This window comes from Polypterus senegalus, chromosome 2, assembly GCF_016835505.1.
Source record: "Polypterus senegalus isolate Bchr_013 chromosome 2, ASM1683550v1, whole genome shotgun sequence".
NCBI classification, from domain to species: Eukaryota; Metazoa; Chordata; class Cladistia; order Polypteriformes; family Polypteridae; genus Polypterus; species Polypterus senegalus.
The window spans coordinates 236,218,407-236,232,345 of NC_053155.1; the positions used below are offsets into that span (position 1 = coordinate 236,218,407).

Consider the following 13,939-nt stretch of genomic DNA (forward strand, 5'->3'; position numbering starts at 1 on the left):
TCACTACAGGACATATTTTACAAATGCAGTGTCCGCAAGGCCTGCAGCATTGTGCAGGACCCCTTACACCCCTAACATGGACTTTTCACACTTCGGCCATCCAAAAGAAGATATTGCAGCATCAAAGCCAAATCTGCCAGGCTGCAGGAGAGTTTTTACCCCCAAGCTGTTAGACTCCTTAACACCAGGCTGCCCCCTGGGACCTTCCACACAGCCTCATCCACCTTTAAAAACAGAACTTTTATACATGAATACCACTGTCCTGCAAAGACGAGTGTGCATGTAGAAAAGAACTGAAAATCTCATACTGACCTTTAAGTATTTTGACACTCCTGATATCCTTCTGCTGTGAAACATTCTGACCTGTCATTGTTTACAAATGTCTTAAACAACTATTATCATATACTGATAATCTCTGTATTATCTATATCTATCTATTTATTTATTTATTTATTTATTATATTACATATCTTACACATCAATATTGCTGCTACTTCTTTGTCCTATCTTTGCACATCATTTTGTTATACTGTGGACCCTGAGCTTCGCAATTTCGTCTATCTGTATACTTGTATATGGTTGAGATGACAATAAAGTTCACTTTGACTTTGACTTTGAAGTACTTCAGTGAAGTCTCTATTTAAATTAACAGTATGTTTCAAAGTAAGTCTGTATCAGACTGCAATGCAGGTAGATTATTACATTTTCTAACACAAACATACTGCACATTAATAGTATTATTAATAAATGATCTCTTGGTGCAAGTTAATTGATCAGCTGGTAATTACCAGCATAGCTATTAAGGAAATGGTTTTTGTTTTATTTGGTTAGTTGCAAGTGTGAAAGCAATTAGTTGCTCCTTCAAATGTTACTGCGTGTTGTCTAAATACTTGCACAGGTAAGGCATGTGTTCTATTTTGATGTTTCTTAACTAAATGCCTGTTAAAATGTTCAGTTTGTGTTCAGGTCATTTTGAAAAATGTGAGCTTATTCAAGTTTTGCATTAGTTAAATTTGAAGTTATTGAACAGGTCTGAGTAATTTTACAGGCCTTTGTAGATTTCTAGAACATGTGAGGGCTTGCTTCCCTTAGAGTCCTGTTTTATGCTGTCAGCTATCGGGCGAATACTAGTATTTGTTTTTTGTTTACACAGCTCTCTTGATTTTCCATGTTATGTAATGGCTTAATTAGCTGCTGTTTTTCAAAGCAAAAATTGAGTTTTTGGCTACATAATTATATATATTTTTTTGTCTTTGCTTTGTGGCTCTTGAATGCTGCATTTTGCCTTTACAATAAAATGTCTCGTTCACTCTATAGAAATACACCTTTAAGAAAGGAAATTTTACCTTCTGCAAATAAATTCAGTTAATAGGTATTGTAATAATAGGCATTTTATTGTGTTTTCTTTTGATGAAAGCAAAACAGAGATGAGTGGCAGATATCTGAACATAACACGTTTACAGCATTTAATTTGTTATATCCCAGCCTATATAATAGTAAAATTTTGTTAAAAAAAAAAAAGTCAAAATAAAACATGAAAATACTTTTTTTTTCTTTTTGTTTTGAATTCTGTTGCTGTGAGACTTGTTTGCTGACAGTTTCACATTCTACTGTCGGGAGCCAGTTTGTCTATTAAAAAGAAGTAAAAAGGTGTGACCACCCTTAGGTGGCACGGATTGCACAATACTACTCTGTGAGAACAGAATTTTTTTGATTATGGAAGATGCTTATTTATACCCTTATCTCCATTAAATGTTAAAAATCTGATTAGTCTTTTTTTTAGTGTTTAATAGTGCCATTCATCTGAATTTTACTGCAATTCTTTACTTGAAATATACAGAATGTACAAGTCTTTATCAAATGAAGCTGATGTTTCATGTTGTATTGTTTATAAAGGAACTGTTTCTGAATAATTGTATTTTAGTACATTGCCAAGTTTCTTCTTATTAATCTTGATTAATATGTTCTGCTTTTTTTTATTTTAAAAACCTTTTTTTCCCTCTTGGTCTTAATTACAATCAGTGTGTTTTTTGCAGGAAAATCAGCATTGGTAAATAATATCTCGGAAAAGGAGTGGAATGCAGTTATGCATAGAATACACTACATTCTAGCTCCATATGCGCAAAGCATTCCGTCATTCAATTTAAATTCTTTTTGATCACATTTATATTATTTAAAATTGTGCAAGATGTGTTCACTCCAAGATTCAACTTGTGGCCCAGTGAGGCAGAGATAGATTGCAATATTTAGGGAGTGCACCAAATTAACCTAATTTTGGGCAAAAATGTTTGAATGCCTTTCAGAAAGCCTTGGTGTCTCAATCACGCATAACCCATTAATACTTCCGGATTGGCTAAACTGATTGTAATTGCCTTTACCTCATTACTAGCACATAGACCTATCTTCCTCCACGATTCCCAGCCAAAATGTTATAAATCAGTGGGTAACATTTTGTTTTATAATGTTTGAAATTGGGGAAAAAATCTAATTCTTTCTTAGAGGATCTGTTGTTGGCTCTCCTCTGTTTCTCTAAGGTGGGGATTAATTTTGGTTTAAGTTTGATTTGATTATACATAATGTTGTTTTCTTAGCTGTAGCTAATTTAGACCTGGTCTTATGAAATGTTGTTTTTTTTTTTTTTTCTCTCAAATAAAATCAGTGATAATACCTTTTTTATCAAATTGTAAATGTCCATCTTAATAAATCAAGTGCCTCTTTGGTCCATCTATTTGCTATGTCTCCGTTATTCCAAAAGGCGATGCATAACAATCATTTTTATTAATAAATTGGATTGCATTTGTCATTCCAGTAGAAGAAGCATCACAAATATATTAACACTACTCTTATGAATTCCATGCCAAATGGAATATAAAAGACACATGCTTTGCAAGGTGCCTTGCATGGTGTACTGCAAATGGTAATGCTGAGGTCTTCATTTACTAAGTTAAATTTCAACCTGTCTTAGATGGGTATTACAGCTAATTTGCAGGTAATACTTTTTAAAAAAAAAAAAAAGTGTGTGTATATATGATTATACAACTTTGTAATGTAAACATCAAGTCCAGCACTGAAAACAGACAACTTTTAAATCTAATAAAGTTGATCATAGCACCTTTTGAATTGTGAAGCTATCGCACCTACTTAGCTCTTCCACGTACAGTATTTAGCTAGCCCTACTGAATAACGTGAAGATGAATGATATTCAATATGATGAGGTGTAACCAGTGATGATTACTTTGCCTTAAATCTAAGTAAGTCATTATGCTGTCAGATTTAAATGTGTTCTGGCTTGAGGAACATTGTTGTACATAATCTTTCTTCCAAACGTTCAGGACTTTATGGAGTGATATGTGTTTATCTGAACGGTTGCACCATAAGAGAAGTAAATACTTCAGCCATATGGAATGTGCCTAAAAATCAAGTTACTTAATTAAAATTGTGATTCCTTTGGCAGCTTATGCTTTTGCATAAAGACTTTAACAACAAAATAGGAAAGTGTGCCATACCCAGAGATAATGGGCAAAGCATATTAAGCCTAGCATGTAATACAGACTTTATGTTCATTTTTTTTTTAATTTGAATTACACAATTTGGTTTATTGTCTACTGATATAAACATTATTAAAGACAAAAAGAAATATAATTTTTATTGTTATTGCTACTTTGGTTAAATATTATATAGGAAAAACTTAATGGAGTAGAGTAGATTGTGCTTTTTTAGGATTAAGCGCCAAAATATATATTAAAATTGTTCAAGAGTTAACTTTTTCTTCAAATTGGATTGAAAAGTTTCATTCAGTGACTTTTGTTTTCCTGGCCTTGTCAGTGAATGATTGCTTAATTCAGTTAATTTTTAATGTTTAATTATTGGCTAATTTTGTTAATTATTTTTGTTCTTTTTTTTGTACTAGGCAAGAGGAAAATAGCAGACGTTTAAAGAATGTAAGTGACAGTTTATTTTTGCATATCAAATACTATATAAAATTTTTGGTTTAACATTTATGTTTAGAAGTAAAACAAAACACAGTAGTCTAATTTTCATATATTTGGGATTTCAACAGACAAACAATTAACATTTATTTTTAGAAGAATTTGTCAATCTAAAAAGGTTATCTTTCAGACAAAGACAGCTTTACAGTGATTTTTGATGAGCATTCTCAAATGATGAACATAATGACATTCACAATGGATACAAACCTAATCAGTGAATGGCACCCTCTAGGAAAAAAGTGTACCCATCAAAGACGCACACCCATGATACAGAACCACGCTGTATGAAAATACAAATTTTAGTGTTCAAACTTAATTTGGTTTCTTTTTTAGTGATTTTGCCTGATAACATTTATGCATATAGTTGCACGTTTATTAGCAATTGATGTTTTTAACTGTCCTTCAACCCCTGAAATAGTGAGAATTATCTCTGTAGACATTTTGTTTTTTGTACTGATGTGTGGCATAATTCACACTTTGGTCTGAACACACACTGAAATGACTATAAAGAAAGAAAATTCAAAGTTCTGACTTGGCTGTCACAGTGAGGCATTATGGAGCTGTATTGCTGTTGATATTGATATAAAGAAGCCCCAGCAGTATCTCTTGGTGCACTTCTGCTGAAAAATTTGTTGGCTGAAAGTACTTTGTGTTAGTGTGTCTGAGAGAGGATGTGCAGCATTGTTCATAATGGCACTCAGTTATGTTTTAATTCTTTCCTTTACTACTACCTCCAGCGGGTCCAGAGTGAATCCTATAACTGAGGTTGCCCCTTTAGCTTATAGTACTGTATAATATGTATAATACTGTATAACATAGCTTTATTAATTAATTCAGTTGTAATAAACATATAAGTTAATTTTGCATGCAGAATAAAAGCGAAAAGAAAAAAAACTGGGAGTACAGAATGGGCTTAAACCAGATCAAAGTTGAGGGGGATACTTCTTTTTCCTGAAGCATTAAGCACAAACTGGGAAATAGCCTTTGATACACCTCCTAATTCATACGTTATTTTATAGGGCTAATTTTGAGTCTCCAGTTTAACTACCACACCTATTTTTTATATAAGGGAGGAAAACTGAAGAGGCTGTATACCTCCACTCTAACAGGGATTAAATCTGAAAAATCCACCCAAGCTTTGTTTCACTTCAGTTTTATCTTTGACACTTGGGAGATGTAAGGCAACAGCAGAAGTACTTGCAGTGCTGTAAAAATTAATGTAAAGTGAAAATTTGAAAGATGTGTTGGATAAGCATGCTTCATTGCAAAGTGCATCTGGTCTGAATCACAAAAGAAAGCTATTGTTCTCTGTCTGTGAAGATTGAAATGAAGGTTTTTTTAAATTTTCTGAAATGTTTTTTGGAACATAATTATTGGAAACTGTGTGTCCACCAGAACCTTATTTGATGAAAGCATCCCTCCAGAGCATGCATTTCTGCAGTTAAATTAATATCCAAGACCTTTAATTAGCTTTGACAAAGTCCTATAGATATATCAATGTCTGTATTTTAAAAGAAGCCACAACACAAAAAAGCCAACATTAGTTTTTCCAAATACAATAATATACCAATGTTCTTAAGCTATATTGGGGACATCCCCTCTAACCAGCATGTAAAACTAAAGGTGACCTCTGTAGCCATCTATATATCCAATATTTGCTGGTTGTTTGCAGGTTCTTGACACAGAAATGTTGCATGCTACCCCAAGAACACTAGCGATTGTGCATGTTGCAATCTGGTATAGGTGGTGCTCGTCTTATGCAGAGGCTTTAACATTTGCTATTGCATGCATAGAATTTGATATGCACATGATGTAAGCAAAATGTATTCTTTCTTTGGTAAAGCTTTCCTGTTTAGCTTTGCTCTTCTGTAGGTCATTTTGGAGCATCCATAAACTGTTCTTTATGTGATGCATAAGGATCTAGTACGACTAACAAGATCCTTCTCACAATATTTCTTCTTGATCAGTTGATTTAGTATAAATAGTCACTAGTAAGAGAATTTTGGGAAGACATAACTATGCACATAAATAACTACAGTATGTGTGATGATGGTGTCTCAATATATATATACACATAATTTGTTCTTGACAGAAGAATTGTTTTTTTTTTTTAAGGTTTTGATTACCATTTACTGGCTTGGTCGAAAAGCACAAATTGATCCAGTTTATAATGGACCTTACCTAAACTTGAAATCTTTTGAAGGATTGCTAGGTACTGCTTTATCAAAGGTAAAACCACTTTATTTTTTGTAATTTTATGTAATATATTTAAAAATCTTTATGCTATTCAGATTAACATCCAGGAATGCGTTTTCACTAAAACATATTCTGTTTGAGGACAAAGATGTTTTAATTGTTTAGAATTAAACTGATACCTGCTACCATGTTTAGTGTTTTGTGTCAAAATTGTTTTATACTTTTACATTAAAAATATAATGTTAAAATTATGTAGGACAGTCTCATCCTTGGTAAAGAGGAAATACCCTTCCAGAGATATCCGTAAAGTTTACAGAAAACCTAATGAAAGTTGTAATGACTTTAATTTCTTAGTCATCAAAATGGTACAAAAAGTTTAGGAGTTATTTTGTGTGATGATATCTGATTCAGTATCATGCACTATCAATGTTAATATGTATTTGCATGACTCTGGTTGCTCACAGCAGACTGTATTTGTTCAGTGAATGTTTAAATTTGCAAAGAGAATTCAATAAAAAAGATGTTAAGGGTTAACACTAACCCTAACAAACCAGAATTGAACCCCCCACCTGATTGAAGAGAGCAAGCAACAGGAGCAAATCTTTAAAAACAACAAAAAAGGGAGAATGTTCTTTTCCCTGATTATAAATGCTTATTCTAAAATTTTATTATTTAGATCTTGTCAGATTTTTAAAAAGTTTTAAACAGATCCTGTAAGTGAAAATTAGATTTTTTTTTCCCCCAAATTCAAATGGTATAAAATGTCAGTTACCTACTGACTTAACAGGTAGGATGGAATTCTTCCATTCAAGTAAGATAGGTCTATGTGCTAGTAGTGTGGTAAAGGCAATTTATAATCAATTTGTTCTACTCCATCTTAAGCCCATCTGAGAGTACACCAAACACAGTCCTCTAATGGGCGAGGAGTGATTTTAACACCAAGGCTGTCTGATTGGCATTCAAATATTTTAGTATAAAATAATGTTAATTTGGTGCACGCCCAAAACATTTGGGCCAGTGAAGCTCGAGGTAGATTTGTATTGTTCACAAGTTGAATCTTGGCCTGGATACATTTTGCACAATTTTAAATAAAATATAAATGTGGCTAATAAAGGTAGAAAATCCTTTTCCCACTATACTCTTAAGATCTTTGAAAGGAAGGGACTTTAAAATGCTTTTATACATTATTGAGATGCTGTCTGAGTCTTCAAGACTGATCAGTATTTCTTCTGGAATAGAAATGGGTTGGAAGTGTGGAAAATTGGGTATGTTCCTTTTAGCAATTATAGTGTTTTAATCCTAGACATTTTCCAAACATGTTTTCAGAGGGTAGAAAAAGTTGATCATCATGTGGCAGTGCAAAAGATCAAATCTTCTCTGCCTTAAAGTGCTTTCTGCCTTGGTTCCATATTCTAAGTGATTAATCGACAATTGGATTATTGGTATATTGATAATTTGTATTTACTGGGGCACAAAACAGGACATATAAAGAACTACAGCAAAATGGCACTGGGTGTTGTATTTTGTGCTTTTATTTTAGCTAATTTAACTCTCAGAACACATCTTTATATGAATTATATTTTCAAATTACTAGACATCTTGCAAAATTAGCAAAATAGAATTGTGGCAAGGAAATATATTAATGTAAGTATATAATAATAAAAATCAATATATGTATATATTACAATGGTAATTAAATATAGAGCCAAAATGTTTTTGTCTTATTTGTGTGCCACCAGCAGTGGCGTTCTGTAACAGTACTATAACAGGTTTGACTATTAAACACTATTAGGTACTGCTTACCATTAATTTATCTGTGGTGATAACTGCACTAGAATGGAATACCTTTTTGGTCTCTGATTATCATATACTGTATGTACAGTATGTATGTTACATCCTTTTAAAATGAGATGATTATTAGTGAAACATATTGAGTTACAATTTGAATAGAGATGCATAGTATTTTCTTTAATTTATATTTCTTTTTATTTATTTTTAATAACAGAGTATCACTTTCCTCCTAGTTTTGTCAGAGATCTTCAAGTTATAGACACTAAATGTATTCAAATACTATCACTTCTGTTGTTGAGCACTTCAAAATACAGTTCTATAGTGTGCTTCAAACAATATCAGGATTATTTGAAAAGATCTGAGTACTCTTTAAAAAAATACTGGAAAATTTGAATATTTAAAGGTTAAATAATTCTGCATTTATAATATATTAACCTACACATGTGAAAATGTCTATTAGAAATTAATCTAGTGTCCTTTCCTGCCCAAAAACATAGCTCACTTTGTGTATTGAAGATAAAATGTACTTTATTATGGTTCTGTTTGCTATTAAGATGCAAATCCATGTAGTGTATTAGCCGAAATGTTTGAAATGATATGCCATGCTCACTCCAACTTCTTGTTATCTGAAAGTTTGCAGTCGTTCTTAAGCCACAAAAAAACAGTATTTTTTTTTATTTACATTTTATTTTAGTTTTGAAAGCCAGAACATTACAATGGCATACTACCAAATAAAAAACATAAACTAATAATAAAACGGATACAACCATTTCAAGTTACTTCAAAATGAATACAAAGAAGAAAAAAAGATTTTTGTGTAGAAAACACTCAGTAAAATTGTCAAAAGTCTATTGATGCAAAAGTATTGAAAATGACATGAAGTTCTCTATATCTTTAAACTTATATTTTCAGGGGTGTCTTCCAGACCACAGAATGCTGCAGATTGCACTGAACAGTGTTTTAAAAAAAATGAACAAATTATTTGAGAAAGATCTCATTACGTTCTCATTCCTCTGCATTAATGCCAGAAAGACTGTTGTAGAAAACTGCTATAAGTGTGAAGAATAAGGCTTTAGCTGATTTCTAAAAAGAATTAAACTATTATTTTTGCTAAGGACCGTTTAGCAGCATACTGTATATTGTTTCTCTCCGTCTGTCAGTTGTTTAAAAAAAAAAAATATACAAATTTTCAAAATTATTTCAGCATAGACAAAAGTTTATGCTGAAAGGATATTTGCCAGTTACTAGTTTTAAGCATTTTCAAATCCATATAAGTTCCACTTTAAAAATAAGAAAAAAAATTTAAAGTGCCTCTACAATAGGGTTATAATTGCTATGAAAAATTGGTATGTTTACCACATACAGTATGTCTGTTTTAAAGCAGGGAGCCTTCTAGTTTGAATAAGACCTGCATTTCAAAGGTATAGTAACAGAAGAAGATAATTTGAAATAAGACTTTGTTGTCTGGTTAGAAGTACTCCACAGCAGATCATGAAAATAAGAATAGCTTAGGCAGGTGGGGATAATCTCTATTTAGAATGAAGAAATTAATTTAAAAATGTTTTGGCCAAATGACAGCATGTCAGGATTCTGAACAATTCTGTTTAGAATCCTGTCAAACTTATTGTTTAAAATCTGTCTGTGAGAAGTTGAATGTATAGAACACTGAAAGCAGGAGCTTGTTTTTGTTTATGTGTATTTAATCATTTAATGGTCATTTATTATAGGCTCTAGAGGATTCTGGCAGTCTAAAAAGAAGTGGTAGAGACAGTGGATACGGAGACAGTTGGTACTCTGACAAAGGAGAGGCACTTACGCTCCCAACTGGCCACAGAAGGGACGATTCATTAGATAGCTTGGACTCTTTTGGATCCAGATCTCTAAGTATTTCTTCAGACGCAACACTCAAAGGTGGCAGTGAGGGTAAGAAAATTTTGACTGTATGTTCCTAACCTTTCTCTCCGTTTCTTGTTTAATTGTAAATCATTTTGTGTTAGTTAGATGTTTAAAACATTATTAGAAAGAAAGCAAACATTCATTTTATCAGAGGCAAGCTACATTTAAGTACCTACCATATGTTACCTTTTGTACTCAAAATTAATTAGCTTGAAACCATGAGAGGTACAGTTGTAATTTCAAAAATATGTTGCAGTTCCTAAATAAATGCAGGTTTCATGCAGTTTGAATTTTGCTACGGATTGACTTAACATCACTGAATTTTTTTGTAGAGCTAAATCCTTCATTGTAGATAAACCTCCAATATACAGAATATATTAGAGAGTGTTAGATGTAATATGTGCATTTGGAAACAATTTTAAATATGACATTGCCAGGCATCATATAGATTTTAGTTATTTTTTATTATTTAATTACATCTTATTGTCTTCCTTGTTTTGTTTCAATAATCTTCACTTGCACATGGTGGTGCCATTGTTTGCACAATGTTAACTTTTAATATTTAGGAACATTAGCTGCCACAGCAGCTTTGATGTTAGAATATTTTCACAAATTGCTGAAATAATTCCAATTTTCCATTATTTTAAACAGTATTAAAATTGTTTGTTTTTTCTTTCTTTGTTAAAAACTTTGTCAGGGCCTGGATTTTACACTTTACCTTTTATTGAAACAAGTCCTTAATTAAAAAAAAAAACACCCTGGGTAATTGTATCAAATGCAGCCTGGATCAATTTGTCAATTTAATTTAAGCAACAAACACTACCCCTTCCTTTTTGGCGTAGGTTGATTATATATATATTATTTGTCATTTACAACTGTTTTTTCTTAACCAATAATGTTATGTATGGGTGTTTAAAAACACTCCATACCTGTTTTTTACATTTTCTTTTAAGTATTCTTATTGATGAAAATAAATAATTCATGACCTAAAAAACTGGGGTGGTCCCAATTTGTTAAAAGATAAGTTTGCTTTTTTTCACAATCATATATATTGGTTTGCTACGTGAAATTGTGTTCTAAACTAAAGCATAATTTATATTTTTTTTAAAAAATACTATCGCACCTTTTCATTTTATACTGAAGCCAATGTGTTTCAGGGATCCCTTTGTAAATTCAAGCCTTTAAACTTACCTAATATATTCACTTTGAAGTAGTAAAGGTCTGAGGCATGCTTCTAACACCAAAAGTAAACTAAAAATAATACATTTTATTTGAGATTCTTGATGTTAGGTAAGGATAAGTTTCTTGCTCGTTTTGTCTACTTGAAGCGGCTGTCATGGGTGGAGTTACAAAAATCCATCTCACACTACAAATGGAATAGTTATGTGTATTAAGATTCCCACACCAAGTTTTCTTTGTATAGCTGGAGTGAAAACTTTGACCAGTCCACTCTCTCTTTGCAACCGAAATTGGTCCATTCTTAAAAATCAAGTGTCAAGTAAAAATACTATCTTGGCATTTAGACCTGTTAAATGAGAGAATATTTTCTTTCACTTTAATTCATGATTGAGACCCTTGACGTTCCAGCTCACAGAATTCACTACTTAGTCATAGAGACACTGAACTTTTGTTGACATTTTGTAGTCTTAGATTAAGGTAGTACATTGTTACATTTGATAGCTTTGGCATAGATTTCATATTATTGTCAGGTATTATGGCAATGTGTGAAGAATGAAGTCCAACTATCAAATAAACACACTTTCAAAAAAGGTATAACAAAACAAGTGTGCTTTTATTCAAGAATATAACCAAAGTAAAAGAAATTATTTAATTTACATGTTGCTGTCAATGAGTAAAAACTGAAACTCAAATCTCAACTGACAAAAAGTTTACATGTCTGCTTGGCTGGTATAGAGGTAACTGCTGATGCTACTTAAGCAAAAGGTTGCTCTTTTAAGCCTGGGCTCTCCTCGTTTTGAGTAGTAAACTGCTATTATTACTATAATATAATTAAAATATACATTTGATTAGAGTCTGTTATACCCTTTTTGAAAGAGTTTATTTGATATTTGGATTTCAGTCTTCAGACATTACACGTCAGCAATATACATTCCACGTCAGCATGTTGCCAATTATTAGTAGAACATGAAAAAAGTTTGTTTTAGTTATGTGCTCAGTTCTTGCCTCACATTTCCATGCCATCCTACATTTACTCAGATCGTTGTAGACATGATAACAATATATTATTTACCCTGTACAATTCAAGGCACCTCACACCCAGATTAACAGACTTGAGCTACAAGAACTTTGTGACTGACTTTAACTGAGTCAGTGGAGGATGGGATAGCAGGCTGCTTGCTGCTTGTGCTGTTTGACACTTTAGCAAAACAGACGCTGATGAAGAGGTGCGAAAGAATTTAAGGTAGCCTGACATTTATTACTTTTTTCGTCGGCTTCAGGGATTATAGTCTTAACAAAAAGTCAATAGCTAGTTACTTTTGTGGTAGCCAAAGTGTACATTTAATTTTAATGGAAGAAATATCAATATAATAACAGAAGCCTATACAAAAAAACACTGCCAATAGCTAGTTACTTTGTGGTAGCTAAAATGTACATGTAATTAGCCAACATGTAGCCTAAATGTACATACAGTGCATCCGCAAAGTATTCACAATGCATCACTTTTTCCACATTTTGTTATGTTACAGCCTTATTCCAAAATGGATTAAATTCATTTTTTTTCTCAGAATTTTTTAACAAAATTCTACGCACAACATCCCATTTTTTTCACGTTGTCATTATGGGGTGTTGTGTGTAGAATTCTGAGGAGAAAAATGAATTTAATCAATTTTGGAATAAGGCTGTAACAAAGCAAAATGTGGAAAAAGTGATGCGCTGTGAATAGTTCCGGATGCACTGTATAATTAATGAAAGAGATATCAATATAATTGAAGCTTAAAAAAGTGGGATGTTTAGCAGCATTTTTTAAATAAAAGCCTTAGAATTCTGAAAGCACCTTGACACCTATTCCAAGAATAATAAGAATACAATAGAGCATACTGAGGCACTAATTGTCACTTTTTTATGTGTGATAAGTTGCTCTTGCTGATGTTTTTGAGTGGGTAAATTCACTGACATACTTGGGATGAATTGGTGTTGCTAAACTGACCCTGGTGTGTTTGTGTGGGCAGATGTGTGTGGTTGTGTTTGCTTTACAGTGGACTTTTGCTATGCACTGGGATTGTTCCAGACATATATTCGATACTTATTGCCGTAGGCTCCAGCTACCCTGCGATCCTACCCTGGATACGCTGGTTATAAGATGGAGGATTATTATTTTGCTTATAGCAAAGAAATGAATGAATTAATAAATTAATGCAGTGCTTCTCCAGTTCAGTCTTGGGCTCCCTCTGTAGCCACAGGTTTTTGTTCCTGTCAGTTTCTCAATTGGTCATTGTTACCAATAATTGGCCTTATTATTTATGGGAAAGAAGAGTTTAGTTTACACATATAGGAATATAAACTTATTTGCATTTTTCCTATATCTTTAAATGCTTGCTTTATTTTATTTTGTTAATTCACTTTTCTGTGGAGTGTGATTTCCTTGTTAAAGAATGAGATTATCTAAATAGCACAAACTCTGTTCATAGTGATGTCTACATCTTGTTTATCCAAGATTAACATGTTTCTTCAGTTTGTTTGAATGTTTTTTTTTATTTTGAAGTTCCTGTATAAATCACTGACAATGAAAGTGTTATATATAGATTTAATATTTTATTGAAGGTCTTACTAGTTTATTGGTATTTCAGCCATTGCATTTTCTGTTTTTGTGATTAATATGAATTTAAACCATGAATGCATACAAATAAAAAAATAAAATGAGAACCAACCCATGTAAATGCATTAATATAAATTCATGACAGCATGCCCAAAAACTGCTCATCTGCACTCAAAATCCCATCCCATTAGAAAGTGAAACACATCAAATAGTAGAATGTCCAACACAGAGCAGTGACATGTTGTTCATGTTCTGAATTCAGTCAGGTTAATTTATTTGCTTAAACATG

The 13,939-nt window shown here is 32.3% G+C and overlaps 1 protein-coding gene across 12 annotated transcripts in view; it reads left to right on the forward strand.

Moving 5' to 3' along the window:
* lmo7a (LIM domain 7a) overlaps positions 1 to 13,939 on the forward strand; it is a 183,326-nt gene that overhangs the window by 106,920 nt on the left and 62,467 nt on the right. For all 12 annotated transcript variants that reach the window (XM_039745351.1, XM_039745352.1, XM_039745355.1 and 9 more), the window contains exons 6-8: positions 3,911 to 3,941; positions 6,105 to 6,218; positions 9,704 to 9,899. In XM_039745351.1, the coding sequence (XP_039601285.1) occupies positions 3,911 to 3,941; positions 6,105 to 6,218; positions 9,704 to 9,899 (341 nt within the window). The remainder of the gene's footprint in view (positions 1 to 3,910; positions 3,942 to 6,104; positions 6,219 to 9,703; positions 9,900 to 13,939) is intronic.